A 16,287-nucleotide genomic window follows, 5' to 3' on the forward strand; every position below is an offset into this window, starting at 1 on the left:
TTAAAAGCTCTTTGGCTTAAGTGTTTAATAGAACAACTTTTAAAGTAAATTTTCGGTAACTCAAACGCCTTTTTTATTACTGCTTTGCAAAATACTTTAAAGACTCTTTTGCTCTTGTGTTCTAGTAGCAAAAAGCTTTATTAGTGTAGTGTCTTTTTTAGGAAACTTCAAGAAAAAGTTTCGAACTACAGAAGAGCTTTCTGTTGAAGATTAATTTTGCTCTAGTGTTGTAGTAGTTAAAAACTTTTTGGGTGTAATGTTTATTAAAGAAACTATTAGAGTAATTTTAGTTCTACTAGAAAGCTATTAGGCTTAAGTGTCTAATAGAGGAGCTTGTTAAGTAAGTTTCCGGCAACTCAAAAGCTTTTTAAATTATTATTTTACAAAATACTTTATAGACTCTTTTGCTCTTGTGTTCTAGTAGCAAAGAGCTTTATTAGTGTTGTGTCTTTTTTAGGAAACTTTAAGAGAATGTTATGAACTTCCCGAGAGCTTTCTATTAAAGATTAATTCGCTTTAGAATTCTAGCAGTTAAAAGCTTTTTGGGTGCAATGTTTATTAAAGAAACTTTTAGAGTAAGTTTAGGTATACTAGAAAGCTATTAAAAGCTTTAAAGGGCTTTCTATTGCTAAAGTGTTAATTAAAGCAACTTTAGGAGTAACTTTTGGACACATTTCAAAGCTTTTTATAAAGTTTTCAATAAAAATCCCATAAATTGCCATTTTAGAAGCCAAAAGTATGTAAAAGCACTTTGGTCTTGAGAAAAATAATAACAATTAACAAAACTATTTAAGATTTATAGGACAAGCACAAGCCAAGCTTAAGAAAATGCCATACAAAGTATTTTAAAGATATTTATAAGACAAATAAATTATTTTAACAAAACAAAAACAAACATTTTAACCGGTCTTTGTTTTTTTTTCATTTTTTTTCAACAAAATAAAATAAAAAACAAAACTTTTTTTTGTTTGCAAAAACACAGAGAATTTATTGCGAGAGAGTTAGAGGGAACACAAATGGCCTAGCAGCTATTTTAGCAAGTTGTTTAAATAAGAGTGCTAAAATAGTGTTTAAATCAGTTGTTACTACAAATTCAAAGTGTTAACATCAAGCAAAATTTAAACAAAAAGAAAAGAAATTAAAGAAATTTTTTTTTCAAAAAAATATTAAACAAAACTAAATAAAAAATTTAAAGAAAAATTATTATAAAAGAAAAATTTTATAATATTTAGTGAATACAAAGAAAGAAAAACTATTTTGGCTTTAAGCTTAACAGAGAAAAAAAAATTTGAAATAAAGTGCTTTAATAACGGTTATTAAAAAAACCTTAAAAATTTAAAAAATTTTTAAATAAAACACAACAAATTTATAAAAAAGAAATTATATAAAAAATGGCTTCTACAAAAGTATGTTGTTTATCTTTGGCCTCTTTGGCTTTAATTGTTTTATTGTCATTTTTAAATGTTTCAACTACGGAAGCTGCTGTCTATTCCCAGCGTGCCATTTTCCATCCTGGTTAGTATTGTTTTGTTTATTATTTAATATTTATTTAATATACATTGCAAGTGTTGTTGTTTTTGTTGCTGTTGTCTTTGTTTGTTTTTATAATTAATGCATTTTAAATTATGCATAATTAGTTGTTAAACAAACACATTTTTTAGAATTTTATTAAAAATTATTAAAATTCAATAATTTAGTTTTAATAGTTTTCAACTATAAAGCTTTTGTTTAATTTTGGTCATTTTTGTAGGAAAGTTCCCAATACGAACCTTGCTAAGTGGAATTAAGCTTTTAACTCTAAAGAGAGTTTTGTTTACTTTTAACATATAACCAAATGTTGCAAGATTTACACTAGCATTCAGCTTTACAATCCTTAAAAAGCTTAAGCTCACTGGCATTGTTAAAAGCTTTTTCAACTACCTCTATCTTCTTGAAAAAAGGAAGTAAAAGTTGAGTTTAATAAACTTTAGCTGAGGTGTTTACTAGTCTAAAAAAGCTCTTGCTTTAAAATATTTTTCTTAAAAAGCATTTACTTTAAAAGCTCTTGCTTAAAAAACTCTTACTTAAAAAGCTCTTACTTAAAAAACTCTTGCTTGAAAAGTTCTTGTTTAAAAGTTAATGTTTAAAAAGCTCTTGCTTAAAAAAACTCTTGTTTAAAAAGCTCTTGCTTAAAAGGCTCTGGTTTAAAAGCTCTTACTTAAAAAGGTCTTGCTGAAAAAGCTTTTAACCAAACTTTAGAGCTCTTGCTTTAAAAGCTGTTGCTTATAAAGCTTTTGCTTAAATATACTCTTGCTTAAAAAAGCTCTTGTTTAAAAAAGCTCTTGCTCAAAAAGTTCTTGTTTAAAAAGCTGTTACTTCTAAAAGCTCTTGTTCAAAAAGCTTTTAACTATAAAGCTTTAAAAGCTCTACTTTGGTAGAACACTTTAACGTTCAATTTTTATTAATTCAAAAGCTTTTTAAAAGATTTTTATAACAAAAAGCTTAGACTTTTATTTAAAACTTTTAAAAGCTCCTATTGCTTAGTACTAACTAAAACACATTAGCTGCTTTGCTTACAACTTCTAAAAAGCTCTTTTGCTTAAGCATTTAGTAGGGCACTTTCTAAAGAATGTTTCCTTTAACAATTCAAAAGCTTTTTAAGCTATTACACTCAAGCAGCTTAGTGTTTGGAAATTTTAAAAAGATATTTTGCTTAAGTATTTAGTAAAGGTCTAACCATTCTAAATTTTTGACAACTGTTTTATGAAGCTGTTAATGCTTTAGTAAAATAGTAAATATTTCGTTTTACAACTTTTAAAAAGCTTTTTAGCTTTTGTATTAGGTAAAAACTATTACAAAAGCTTTTTAAAAATAGATTTTTTGTTACTAAAAAAGCTTTGCAATGATGTCATTAAGAAAAGTCTTTTGTTTAAAACTTTAAAAAGCTCTTTTGCTTAAGTTTAAAGTACAGTAAAAGTTGAGAGCTTTTTGAAAAAATTTTAGTAAAAATTTAATTGTTTGAACTATGTTCCTCAAAGTCATTGACTTTTTAAAAATGTTATTTACAAAAGTTTTTTTTGTTGTAATTATTGGCAAACTATCAATTAGCTTTTAAGCTTGTTTAAAGTTAATAACAAGGACCGGTTTTTTGCTGTTGTTATTGTAGTGAAAAAATTCCTTTTAATTAAAGATAAACAAAGCTCAGCTTAGTCTTTACTTAAAAAAAAACTTTGTTCTCTATATATTTTACACTTGACTTACACTTTACAGGGGTTTGTATAACATTTACCGGTTTTGTACTTTGTTTCAAGTGTGTGTGCGTTTTCTTTAAATGACGCACAATATGTATTTAAGCTTTTTTTGCAGTTGTTAAACATGATTTGCATGCCTTTTTATGGATTTTTTTTGTATTGCAATTTAAGGCGAAGTTATTTATAGTTGTAAGTAATAAAATCCAAAAATAGTTTTTTGATTAACAGGAAAGGTTTTCATTCAAGTGACAGTCTTTGTTTTAAGTTATTTAAAGCTTAAGGGCTTTCGTGGTGTGATTTTATTTGAGTTTAGCTTTTAATAAAACATATTTCCTGTTCAACAAACTTTCTTGGCATACATTTGATAAACAATACTAGGGCTAGGGGGAGAGAGTAATATATTTAGTTCGAAAGCTTAAAGCTTTAAACAAACTTTTCTATTAAACAAACTTGCTTTTCAAACAACTGTTACTTGGTTAAGTTTACTTACATTATAAACAATTAAAGAGATTCGAAGCTTCTTGATTAGGTACTTAAAGCTTTTTAAAAGCTTTTAATTCTTATTTTGTTTAAATTGTTCACTTTTTTCTGTTATAATCTTTCAATTCTTTGACTTGTTTATACTTTATTGCATTTAATCACGTTTTATTTTTAGAGCAATTTTATTTTTTTCAAAACAAAAACCTACGTGACTTGAGGAGTGTTGTAGGAGTGTTGGCAATTTTTATTTTTTTATACAATCAATAACAAGTATGAAAAATTCATGAACTCTATGTCGTGCCTGACAACATTTTGTTGTAAACATTTGAAAGATTGCTTAACACGTAAGACACAACGGAGAAACACAAATTTTGTACAAACTTCTAAAAGAAAAGATTTTTATTTAACTTAAAGGAAAGCTTAATATAAACAAATGTTTTCTAAGAGTTAAGGAAGCTTTGTGGTAAAAGCTTTTATGTTTTAAAGTTTAATACGACAAACTTTATTTAAAAAATTAAACAAAATTAACAAATTACTAATACATAGCTACATTAAAAGCTTTAAAAGCTTTACAGCTAAAAGCTTTTTTCTTTTAGTATTCCCTACAACAACTTTTAATGAAATCCAAGAAGTAACAAAGTAATTGATTTTTAAAAGATTTCACAGCTTTCTGTTTATAACAGTTAAAGGCTTTTTTCTTTCGATTTTTTACAGCAACTTTAAAGTAAGCTTTTGTTACCTCAAAAGCTTTCTAAATAAGTTGTTTTATATGAAAAACTTTTGTATAATATGCAGATTATTTATTTGTAACTTTTAAAGCTTTTTAATGGCAATATTTAGTAAAAAAGCTTCTAGAGCAAGTGATTGCATATTGTAAAGCTTTTTAAGAAATTTTTATTAAGTAAACAGAGCTTAGACTTGTATTTATAGCTAGTAAAAGCTTTTTTGCTTTAGTATTAATTAGAACATGTTTTTCCTCCTACTTGTCTTTTCAAAAACTTTAGTTAAGAGTTTGTTGTTGTTTGTTTACAATTTAAGAGAGCTTTATTTAAGCTTTTAATCAAGTTTTCTTTAGTATTCACTAAAGCAACTTTTTGTTAAAGTTTTAGCTTAATCTCAAGCTTTTTAAGATGTTTTTCTCAAAGAACATTTCATTAAAGTTATTTTAAAGTTTTGTAAACAACTTTTCAAAGCTTTATGAAAGTACTAATTTGAATCTTTTACATTACATTAAGCACTTTGGCTTCAACACTTACTAAACATGTTTTGGAATGTGACTTTTTGGCGATTCTAAAGCTTTTTTAAAGTTTTTTTTGTCTTAAAGAACACTTCAATGTTTAGGAATTTAAAAAAGCTATGGCAGCAGTAATTTGAACATTTTTAGCAAACTCTACCTTAAAAGTTTATGGTTTTTTGTTTACTGCTATAAAAAGCTCTAAAGCTTTAGTATTCAAAAAAAGCTTTAATTTTATAATTTTTAGAAATTTTTTATAGTCTTATTAATAACACTACTTTAAAAGTTTATAGTTTTTTTGTTTACAGCTTTAAAGCTTTAGTATTCAAATAAAGCTTTAATTTTATACTAAATTTTGTTTGTTTTTATTACTTTTTCATGACTTTATTTTATTAAATAAATCAATTTAAATTTCATTGTCATTGTTTCGGCGCAAAAAAAAATACAATAATTTATTTTTCCATTAAAATTTGTTTATTATTAATAAATAAAAAATTAAAGCCATAAACGTGTCCCATTTGACCTCTCATTGTCAAATGATTTCAAATCAAATTATTGTAGAAAAAAAACCTTAAAAAACAAAAGTATTAACAGACAACATTGTCATTATTCAAAAGGCAAGAAAATACAAAAAAAAATGTATATAATTTATAAAATTACAAAAAGCTAATTAATTTTGGTTTTATTAATAATTAATAATATTAATGGGCAAACAAAAGTAATAACAAGAAAATTTAATTGAAATACAAAACAAAATTATTGATTGTTTGTTAAAAGTAGCAATTGTCTAAACAAACAGGATTTGTAAAGCAGAAAGTAATTTAAAAAAAAATTAAAAAAAAAATAACAAAAAAATATTTAATTTTTTTAACTATTTTGTCTAAAATTTAAAAAAAACATTGTTTTGTTGCAAATCTAAAACCCAATTTAAACATCACACTTTTGACGTCAATGTTAAACTTTTAAATCAATCTTAATGAAATTTATTACTTTTATATAAAAAAAAACAAGAACAAACTCAAAGAATCTTGTTTTCTCTTAAATAACTACAAGTATAAAATAAATTGCTGAAAAAAAAATTATTATTGACGTCAACTAAGCTAAAAACTAGTTAAACAAGTTAAAAGAATGTTTTTCAGAAAAATAAACATTTCTGTTAAAATTTAGTTTAATGAACTAAAAAGCAGTTAAAATTTTACAAAAAAAAAAGAAATTTAAAAAAAAACAAACTAATTTATCTGTTTAAAACAGATTTTTGGGAAGGTCGTTTGTATAGTTTTTTTTTTAAATTTTTAATTTTTATATATTTTCTTTTATTGTTTTTTTCTTTTTTTAACTTTTAATTTGTTTTGTTTTATTTTATGTTAATTAATGCAAAAATTTTGTTAATTTTTTGTTTCTATTTATTTTTTTTTTTTTTGTTTTTTTTTGTTTATTTAGTTTTTAGCTAATTGTTGTTGTTTAGCAGTTAATTTTATGCTCTGTTTTAAATTTTTAATTTTTTTGTTTAATATTTATAATTAATTTTGTTTTTTGAAATTTTATATAAACATTTAAATGTTTTGCTTTTTTACGTTTTAAATAAATAATTTTGATTTTTAAAATTAATTTCTTTTGTTTAGGTTCTTCTTTTTTCTCTTATCTTTTTTAAATTTTTCTTTAAAATTAACAATTTTTGTTAAAAACAAAAATTTTTTTATTAAAATAAACAATTTTTTTATAAAATTTTTTTCTTAAATATTTTGTTTGCAAATTTTTGTTATTTAAAAGTTTGCATCTTAAGTCTTTAGTTTTTGCTTGCCTCCATATTGTTATAAATCAAAGTTTGGGTCTTAAGTCTTTTGTTTACTTTTCTCTTTTTCAATTTCCTTTAAAAGTTTCTATTTTCTACAAAAGTTTGTATCTTAAGTCTTTTGTTTATGATTTGTTATAAATTTCCTTTAAAAGTTTGTTCCTTAAGTCTTTTGTTTACTTCTCTCGTAATGCCGCCCTTTGTTTACTTTACTCTTGTCTATTTTCCTAAAAAGTTTATGTCTTAAGTCTTTTGTTAACAATTCTTTTCCTTATTGCCCTTAAAAGTTTGTTTCTTAAGTCTTTTGTATCAAAAACGTAAACAAACCAAATACAACATTACAAACTGTTCTTGTTCTTTTGCTCTTTTACACACAAATCTCAATTTTCGCCTTGAAGGTATTTGTCTTAAGTCTTTTAGTTAAAATGTAAACAAAAACACCGTTACCAACACTAACAATAAGCTAAATACTCACTCACTCTCTCTCTCTCACAGAAAACATGTGGTTTTTGGATTTTTTGGATTTTCTTAATCAAAAACGAAATTTTTTAAAGAAAATTTGAATTTTAATAGAAAAAACTTATATTTTAAATAAAAAATGGATACATTTTCATAAAATCTAATATAAAATTTTAAAATAAACTTGTTTTAAAGCAAGAAAAAACTTACTTTTTTATAAACTGTGGGAAACTTTTAGTAATTGTTTTTTGGAATAAAAATAAACATAATTTATTACAATCAAAGAGAATATTACTTCCTTATAATGTTTACAAACAAAAACAACAATAATTACAACAACTACAACAACCACAACTTTGTAATATTAACTTATAGCTGTTTATTACTTCCTTCTTAACTAACCTTCTACTTTTTTCGTTTCTTTTCTCATTTTAGCACATCCTGGTAAATGTTTTGATAAATTTACCAAACGTGCCATGTTGCCGAATAAGGAATACAGACCCAAAGGCATTTGTGCTGCCTTAACTTGTGATATGGAACAACAAATTATCAATGTGGAAACATGTCCCACCATTGAAATGCCCGGCTGTGAAGAATTACCCGCCAATCCCGCCTGGACTTTTCCCAAGTGTTGTCCACAATTTAAGTGTACAGATTTTAAAACTGGCAAGGAATTTGTGGTCTCTGTGTAAACCTAACCTACCAACACCACCGCACATCATTAAACATAACGGCATTAATATGTCTTCTCATCAACAACATCATAAAAAAAAACAAAAACTACGTGATTTTTTATTTAAAATAACAAAAATATTATATTAATATCTCGCTATAGTACTGTTAACCTCAAAAGTTACTATAAGTTTGTATATATGTGACCCTACCACGCCCCTTACCACCCCCTTGTCCCTTACTTAAATATAAATTTGTTTGTTTGCTTCCTTAGGTTTGTTTGTTAAAATCATTACATCTTCTCGTTAACTTTACTTTTTAATTATTTATTATATTTTATATATTTCTATCTCATAACATTTAATTTTTTTTATTTTTAACATTTTTCATTTTTTTATAAAAATTGTATATATTTCTTTTTTATTTTTTAATTATCTCATTTTTTTATTATTTTTCTCATGAGTGCCTGTGTTTAAATTGTATGTTTGTTAATTCTTTTTAAACTAAAATTTATTTTTATAATTAAAAGAAAATTGTATTAAATTTTAATTTATTTAACAAAATAAACAAAAAACCTGAATTGATGATCTGATTGTGTGCGTTTTTAGCATACATTATTAATTTTTGTAAAATATATTCTATTTAGTTTTTAAGTTTTTATTTTGCTTTAAGAAAACATAATAATTAATAAACTAAAAAAAATAAGAAAATTTTTAAAAAAATATCAACAATTTTTTGTTTTTTTTTATTTTTCTAAACAAATTGATAACTATCAGATCAGTTATAGTTGTTTAAATACAAAACAGGCTTAAAGTCTACCCTATACTCAGGGCTGGAACATACAATGTGAATATTAATTGACATTTGATCGTACATAGATAGATAGATAGATAGATAGATAGATAGATAGATAGATAGATAGATAGATAGATAGATAGATAGATAGATAGATAGATAGATAGATAGATAGATAGATAGATAGATAGATAGATAGATAGATAGATAGATAGATAGATAGATAGATAGATAGATAGATAGATAGATAGATAGATAGATAGATAGATAGATAGATAGATAGATAGATAGATAGATAGATAGATAGATAGATAAATAGATAGATAGATAGAATATATAGTCATATAGATGCACTAAGAAAATTGGAATATAAAAAGGCTAAAAAGGGTAAATTCGGTAACATCATAACTCCTAAACTAGAAAAAATACAAAAACAGTTTAATCGTCGATCGTTTAAAAAGTAAGCGGACAAATGTCTGATACTTTTTGGTTATTTCGTCCTATCCATCATTTTTAAAATTTTATAAAGGAGGGAGGAAGGTTATAAGGGAGTCACAAATATTTTTGAATGTTCCTTGGATTTAAAGATATGTTAATGGGGTGAAAAAAGTACCAAATAAAATTGTTTTACCCGTTTATTCCCTAAAGGGGCCGAATTTGAAAAAAGTACCAGACAGGTGTTCGCTATTTTTTTAAATCACAATAAGATTTAAACTGTTTTTGTACCTTTTATAGAGTTATATTTTATTGTTATAAATTATATACAAAATACCACTTTTTTATATTTCGGATTCCGTTAGAAAATCTTTAAAAAAAATTGTATATTAAGGTTATTTGATACTTAGCTGGCATACAATCGATTTTATGTCACCGCCGACGTTTTTAGTGTCATTAACTACCGGCGTTAATATTTATCGACGCAGGGCTCTGTTTTTAGGGCGTAGATGTTTGTGCAGTGTGTTTTATTATTGTTTTAATTTTTTAAGAAAATTTTAAATATTTTCAATAATTTTTATAAATTAAATAAAAGACATTTTTTTAATTAATCATAATGATGAAATTCGTGTATATTGTGCTAATATTTTTAGCTTTAACTATAAAAGAAGGTAAATCAAAGTTCTGTGAAACTTAAACAGGAAAATGTTTACAAAACAATTGTTAATGATAATTAAAATTCTTGTTCTTTATTAATCATAGGATTAGCTATATGGTGTTATCGCTGTACATCGGCTACTCCTGGCTGTACGGAAGATTTTAATTGGCGCGGTATAGGATTTTTGGGTGAAAAATGTCCAGAAAGTGAAGATATTTGTGTTAAAGTGACGGAAAAAAGAGGCTGTATGTAGACTTTTAAGAAGATAATCTAAATGCTGTGATACACGTTTGTCAGATCTTACAACGTTGTCAGTAAAATGTTTAGAAAATGTCTAATAATCGTTTGAACTTACAAATTTTCTTTTGCAACGTTGTCAGAAAAAGCAGTACATAAAATATTGTAAGACAAAATCTTCCATATTTTGTCAGGACAGCAATATTAGACATTTTATGAACATTTTACTGCCAACGTTGTAAGATCTAATAACCGTGTATACATAGCATTAGTTTTTAATTATAAAAATATCTGTTTCTTTAACTTTACAGCTCAAAGAACAATTATTCGTGATTGCTTAAGTTCACTTAGTTTTAGAACTGATATTCCGGCGGATAAATACGAAGGTTGTCGTCCCGCTGCCAAAGATGTTCACTTGGCCAATTATGTTAATCATACCATTAAGGAACATGACGTTAAACGCGATTATTTCAATGATGTTGAGTTTTGTTTTTGTTTCTTGGATCATCGTTGCAATGGAGCCGAATCATTGTTGAAAGCCCAAGCTATTTTAGGCTTCGGCGTGATAAGTATATTATTGTTAGTTCTAAATAAGATTTTATTTAGATTTTAGTGTTAAATGAAAAGCCCAGAGAAGAAAAAATTTTGTTTGAGTGAGTAATTGTTTCCGGAATTGGAAAAAAATGGTCATTATGTTCACAAAATTAAAAAAGAGCTATTCATTCAAACATTATTAATTATATAGTTCGCAATAACAATTTTAATGATTCTAGTGCCTTTTTGACCACAAGCACACGTTTTGTATCAAATATTTACAAAATCTACAAATTTTAGTTTTAAGACATTATAACGAAACAAATCCGTCCAATAATTTAAGAAAAATTAAGAAAAGAAAGTAATACAATTCAACTACATATCACAATAATTTATTTGGATTTTATTAAGATAAAATTCAAGCTAAAAAACTTTATAATTGAATCTCTTTCAGGAAATAAGTTTATAAGTTTACAAATATTGTTTTACTTATTATTCCAAAACATTTTTTTCTTTTGATTTCTTTTTACCCGGGGATATTTTAGCTGCTCGATTCGTATCAATTTTTTTTAAACGAAAAGTGCAAAAACCCCCTAAATGTTTGTCTCGTTTCCATCTTTCACCTTTTTAACACTTAGTAATAGTAATTTTAACATTCCATTTATAATTATTATAACATTTATACACTATTTTATACAAATAAAGATTAAATTTTATTCAACAAAAAAAAACAAAACGAATAAATTGTTGTAATTAAACATTAATTTCTTGGGAAAGATTTTTAGGGGCACGAAAATCATAAGCAGCTATATGAGGATTTTTATCAATACATTCCTTATAGACAGTGGCCAAACGTATACACTCATCCACCGACAGTTGGAAAGGTCTTAGTGTATCTTCTACATCTGCCTGTTTAAACATTTCAAAACACATTTCATCACGTTGCTCGGGAGGAAAAAGTGTAGCATAGCCTCGACGACAGTACTTTTGGCGCATATTAAAAATATGTCTTACTACCTTTTCCACCAAAGCAAAAGGCAGATCAGTTTTTGGCTGTTTAAGAGGCACTAGTTTTACTACACCCACATCGACTTCTGGTTTGGGCACAAACGCTTTACCCGGTATGGTAAATTTGAGTATAGGTTGTGTCCAAATTTGTGACATTATAGAAAGACGACATCTTTGTTCATGCCCCAAAGGAGCACATATACGATCAGCTACCTCTTTTTGAAATGTTAAAGTCATGCAGGTGTCATTGCGACGAAAAGCTTTGCGCCTTAACGACAAATCCTCAAACCAATTGATGAGTAATCTAGTGGAGATGGCAAATGGTAAATTACCTATCAAATGTAAACGATGCGATGTATCGGGCACATGCTGTTCAATATCAAAACGTAAAATATCATCAACAAATATATCAACTTGTAAATTTAAAGGTTTAGCACAATCACGTAAAAGTTCTAAAGTGGGCAAAAATCTAGCATCTTTCTCCACAAGCACTAAACGTTGTGGTTGTCTTCTTAATATAGAACGTGTTATGCCGCCGGGACCGGGGCCGACTTCTAAAACTGTATCACGGGGATCTATGCGGCCGGCACTTTTAACAATTTTATCTGTTATACGCTCATCCATTAAGAAATTTTGTGATAATTGTTTTAAGGCCTGCAATTTATATAATTTCACCAGATCTCTTAAAGTAGGTAAAGGGGGCAAACGCATGCCAGACTTTAGAACACGTACAGCTGCTTCAGACATTTTGCTAAAATTATAGAAAAGTTATCATAAGCAAATTTTTGGGGAATTTTATTAAAACTAACCTTAATTTTTGTTATTTGCAATCTAAATTAATCCTCGAAAATCCTTTGGGGTTTCTTTATCTATAACGTATTATACAACAATTTTGTTCGTTTTTAATCTTAACAAATCTTAAATATATAGTATGAAAATAGAATTATTTCTCTTTTAATTATTGACTTTTGCGGGCTCATCAAAGTCATCCAAGAATTTCTCTTGTTTCACAGACAATATGGAATAGGCGTATATGCCCAACACCGAGCTAACCAAAACACCGGCCGTTATTAGATTATTACGTTTAACGCGTTGTAGTTTTGTAACTCTTTCCAAGTTTTGTTGCTCAATCAATTTCATAAATTCCAGCTGGGCTTTATCTAGTTTTGGTGCTTTTTCGGCGTATTTAATTTTTGGTAATTCTTTGTCAGCAGACATGCTAATGGATTTTAATGGAAATTCCTTTAGGTTTTTAATAGAAAATTTGCACAAAATTTTTAACACCACATTAACGAGTAACTACTAACACCAGATCCCAGCGACGACAAATATTAAGAACGGCGGCTGCTGACACTTAAAAGATCGGCGGCGGCATAAAATCGACTCAATAACCTGTTCACATGATGCAATTATTCGTAAATCACAATTACGAACGAATGACTGTCATCTCTAATTTTTATCGAGTTTTTATCAAAATCAGCTGTTTGAAATTTGTTAAAATAATTCTAGTATTTCAAAAAATTACAAAAAAATGAATGAAAGAACAACATGGAGTTGATGGCGGATTACGAATGTGTCGTAGAAATGGTTAAATTGGTTATCGTCATTCAGAGGCGGAATTAAGTAATTCAACTGTTCATGGAATCATGGTCTAAGCCGGCTATGTTCTCAAATATATTTAATTTTCAAAGGTTTTCAATAAAATAGGAATCCTAGAGATAAAAAGTTTGATTTTGAATGCAAAGCACAAAAGATATGTATGAAATTATGCAGGGATGGAAAAAATTCAAAGTTAGGTTTGGTTGATAGAAGGATGTATATTACATCAAAACCAGAAATACACCTGGACCACAATCGTACCTGTTGTGCGCTACTTATCATGAAAAAAGGGAACTGAATGAATTATTTTTTAATGTTCAAAAACTCAGTTTCCTAAACGTAATTCCTAAGAATCTTTCAATCAGAGTTAGTCAGGAATGTTATTTCCGGAATAATATCACTTCCAAGATATTTGGACCTAACTTCGACGATTGCCTGGCAGTGGCATAGAAAGTGCTCCAGAGTTTAACTGTCCCCTCCACATGCTCTACATATGTACGTCTGAATCCGCACGTCCAATTTCGGATAGATGTGTTCGTAATCCTGTCTGTCCACTCAGAATACGAACGTATCATACTAACTTAAGATTTGCTAATTTTGAGGAGATTTTTCGTCTTGCTCTCATCAGAAATTTCTTTCTCTTTCTCTCACACAAAATTCAAAAGTTTCCCAAAAAAAGTTTCCAAGTGTGAACCAGGTCTTAGGAAATTTTGGTTGTCAAACAAAAATTTATTTTTTTTTCCGTATCTCGTGTTTGTTACAAACACTTTTTTGTTTGAAGTGCTACCAGAGAAAAACTCGTACACAATGTTGCCAGATTTGACGATTTATCATAATTTTCCATTACCGGCGTTAGATGTCACTTTCGCGTGTTCTCCTGCCAACGTTTTCAATCAGTTGTTTGACGAACGTGAACGCGTTTGGTTGTGCAAATTGGAATAAAATAGAAAAAAAAAACAGAACAATAAGTGAGAAAAATAGTAACAGTGAAACATATAAACAACAAGAGACGAAGTAAGAAGCAAAACAAAAACCAATAACGAAACAGGAACGCGGTTTTTACAGAGCAACGTTTATAATACACATAAAAAGGGAGATAAAAAAGTAAATAAATTCGATTTTTTCTAAAAGAAACAGAGACTGCGGTGACCGCGACAAAATTTAAGAAAATACGAAACCATTTATTTTTAAAAGCTAACGTCACTTTAATTTTAAACGAAAAAATAAAGCGTGTTTTTTTCTGTGTGTTTAAAAAGAAACAGAAATTAATTAAGGTGCTTCATACCAGAGAAATCCCAATTGATATTTTGTTTCTTAATTAGCAACAACAATAACGACAGAACAAAAAAAAGAAAAAAGCAATAATTGTAATAAACATAAAAACGGTAAATTTTTTTTGTATATTTTAGTGCTTTCTGAATGAGAGGGAAGTTGTAAGAGTGTAGAGAGGATTAAGTGTAAATGCTTGATGTGTGTATGTGTTACGGTTTGTGCAAAAAGTTTTCTGTTTAATTTGTTGTTGTTTTGTAGGTGAAAGGAATAACAAGAGGGGGTGTTAGCAAAAAAAATTAAAGCAATAGAACAAAGAAATAAAAATTATACACGTTTAAATTTTTCGTTTAAAATTTTAAAGTGTATTCAACTTATTAAAAAAAATTCCATATTTATTTGGCAGAAATTTTGTAATAAACAAAATAAACTTAACAAAAGAACAATAAACAAGTACAGTCTAAAACAACTACTTCATTGCGGCAACAATAAGCAATAACAACTTAAAGTTAAGCAACAACCAAAACTACCTATTTACCAATAAAAAACAAAAAACAACAATCTACAAATAAATTATAAAATCTATTAACAAATTACAATATGGTTTTAACAAATTTTGAATTATGGGCTGCTGATGGCGTTACCAATGGCTCAAACTTGCCTTTGGATTTTGTTGAATCCAATCAACTTCATCATAATCGTCATGTGAATCCTTTTGATCCACGTGCTGTAACACAATTAAACTCGAATTCAAATCATTTATCCTCAAATGGTTATTATGGATTCTCCTATATAAATTCAGTACATGATAATAATAACAACAACAACAATAATAACAATACTAGCAACATTAACCACAACAATAATAATAATAACAATAGTACAACATATAATTTTATGGCAAATGATGTCAATGGCATGAATAATACACAACAACTACAACAAACACATGTTTCGTCAGTTAACTTTGGCAGCTCTGCTTACGCAGCCGGTAATGCTGTCCCAGTAGCACGTTGTAAAAAACGTTTCTTCGTTATGAATGATGATGATGCGACTGCTGCTGTTGCTGCTAACAATTGTACAGCCACTAACAAAAACTACCACAACTATGAGGTTTCTGCCAAACGTTGCCGTTTCGATGATGATTTTTCAGCTCAATATTGTAATGGTAAGTAATGCCAGAGTAAAGTAATGTAAATAGTTATCTAGGTATAATGTTAAAAAAAACTAAAACAAAAGCAAATAGATAAACCACCGTTTTTGTCTGTATGTTTGTTTCTGCTCTTGTTACTACACTTAGGTTTCCCTTTCTAAATGAAGAAAATAAGCCAATAGGAAAAAACCTGTACTGTACAAACTTAGGTACAGGTAGACCTAAGATATATGTTGCTGTAGAGAATATGCTTCAACACTTTTTAATGTGCACAATGCGTTTAAGCTGATGTTTGTGACTACAGACTAGACTATATTATAGATATGTAATAGACTTAAATATATATTAGGATATTTAGATTAGACTACCGGCTAGGCTATAGAATTTACTATCAACTTGGATATAGTCCTAACTATTACTTAAACTGTATACTATAGTATAGACTAGCCATAGTCTAGTATATGACTAGACTATGACTAGCCTAAAATTAGACTTTGTATAAACGATGACTAGACTATGGTTAGACTATGATTAGACAATGGTTAGACTATGGTTAGACTATGATCAGACTATGACTAGAATATGACTCGGATATAGACAAGACTATAGACTAGACTTTAGACAAGACTATAGACTAGACTATAGACTAGACTATAGACTAGGCTATAGACTAGACTATAGACTAGACTATAGTCTAGACTATAGACTAGACTATAGACTAGACTATAGACT

The 16,287-nt window shown here is 27.5% G+C and overlaps 5 protein-coding genes across 9 annotated transcripts in view; 3 read left to right on the forward strand and 2 right to left on the reverse strand.

Annotated features, from left to right (window-relative positions):
- Positions 1 to 1,273: 1,273 nt before the first annotated feature.
- LOC111688711 lies at positions 1,274 to 8,245 on the forward strand. The gene is made up of 2 exons (XM_023451213.2): positions 1,274 to 1,515; positions 7,631 to 8,245. The coding sequence occupies exons 1-2, from the start codon at positions 1,392 to 1,394 to the stop codon at positions 7,885 to 7,887; spliced, it is 381 nt and encodes a 126-aa protein (XP_023306981.1). The 5' UTR covers positions 1,274 to 1,391; the 3' UTR covers positions 7,888 to 8,245.
- Positions 8,246 to 9,593: 1,348 nt separating this feature from the next.
- Positions 9,594 to 10,967, forward strand: LOC111683945. The gene is made up of 3 exons (XM_023446054.2): positions 9,594 to 9,768; positions 9,860 to 10,000; positions 10,304 to 10,967. Exons 1-3 carry the CDS (start codon positions 9,714 to 9,716, stop codon positions 10,603 to 10,605), a joined length of 498 nt encoding a protein of 165 aa, XP_023301822.2. The 5' UTR covers positions 9,594 to 9,713; the 3' UTR covers positions 10,606 to 10,967.
- A 246-nt stretch (positions 10,968 to 11,213) lies between these two features.
- LOC111683944 (dimethyladenosine transferase 1, mitochondrial) lies at positions 11,214 to 12,281 on the reverse strand. The gene has a single exon (XM_023446053.2). The coding sequence runs from the start codon at positions 12,279 to 12,281 to the stop codon at positions 11,280 to 11,282; it is 1,002 nt and encodes a 333-aa protein (XP_023301821.2). The 3' UTR covers positions 11,214 to 11,279.
- A 175-nt stretch (positions 12,282 to 12,456) lies between these two features.
- On the reverse strand, positions 12,457 to 12,752 carry LOC111683947 (cytochrome c oxidase assembly factor 3, mitochondrial). Its single transcript, XM_023446055.2, has one exon. It carries the CDS (start codon positions 12,750 to 12,752, stop codon positions 12,489 to 12,491), a length of 264 nt encoding a protein of 87 aa, XP_023301823.2. The 3' UTR covers positions 12,457 to 12,488.
- Positions 12,753 to 13,998: 1,246 nt separating this feature from the next.
- Positions 13,999 to 16,287, forward strand: part of LOC111683959 (putative uncharacterized protein DDB_G0282129) — a 12,073-nt gene continuing 9,784 nt past the window's right edge. The window contains exons 1-2 of one of the 5 annotated variants that reach the window (XM_046951391.1): positions 13,999 to 14,147; positions 14,809 to 15,570. In XM_046951391.1, the coding sequence (XP_046807347.1) occupies positions 15,003 to 15,570 (568 nt within the window). In that variant the 5' untranslated portion in view covers positions 13,999 to 14,147; positions 14,809 to 15,002. Of the gene's footprint in view, positions 14,238 to 14,271; positions 14,519 to 14,789; positions 15,571 to 16,287 lie in introns of those variants that run through there. The other 4 variants (XM_046951390.1, XM_023446074.2, XM_046951393.1 and 1 more) reach the window with 4 other exon arrangements.

This window comes from Lucilia cuprina, chromosome 5 (assembly GCF_022045245.1).
Source record: "Lucilia cuprina isolate Lc7/37 chromosome 5, ASM2204524v1, whole genome shotgun sequence".
NCBI classification, from domain to species: domain Eukaryota; kingdom Metazoa; phylum Arthropoda; class Insecta; order Diptera; family Calliphoridae; genus Lucilia; species Lucilia cuprina.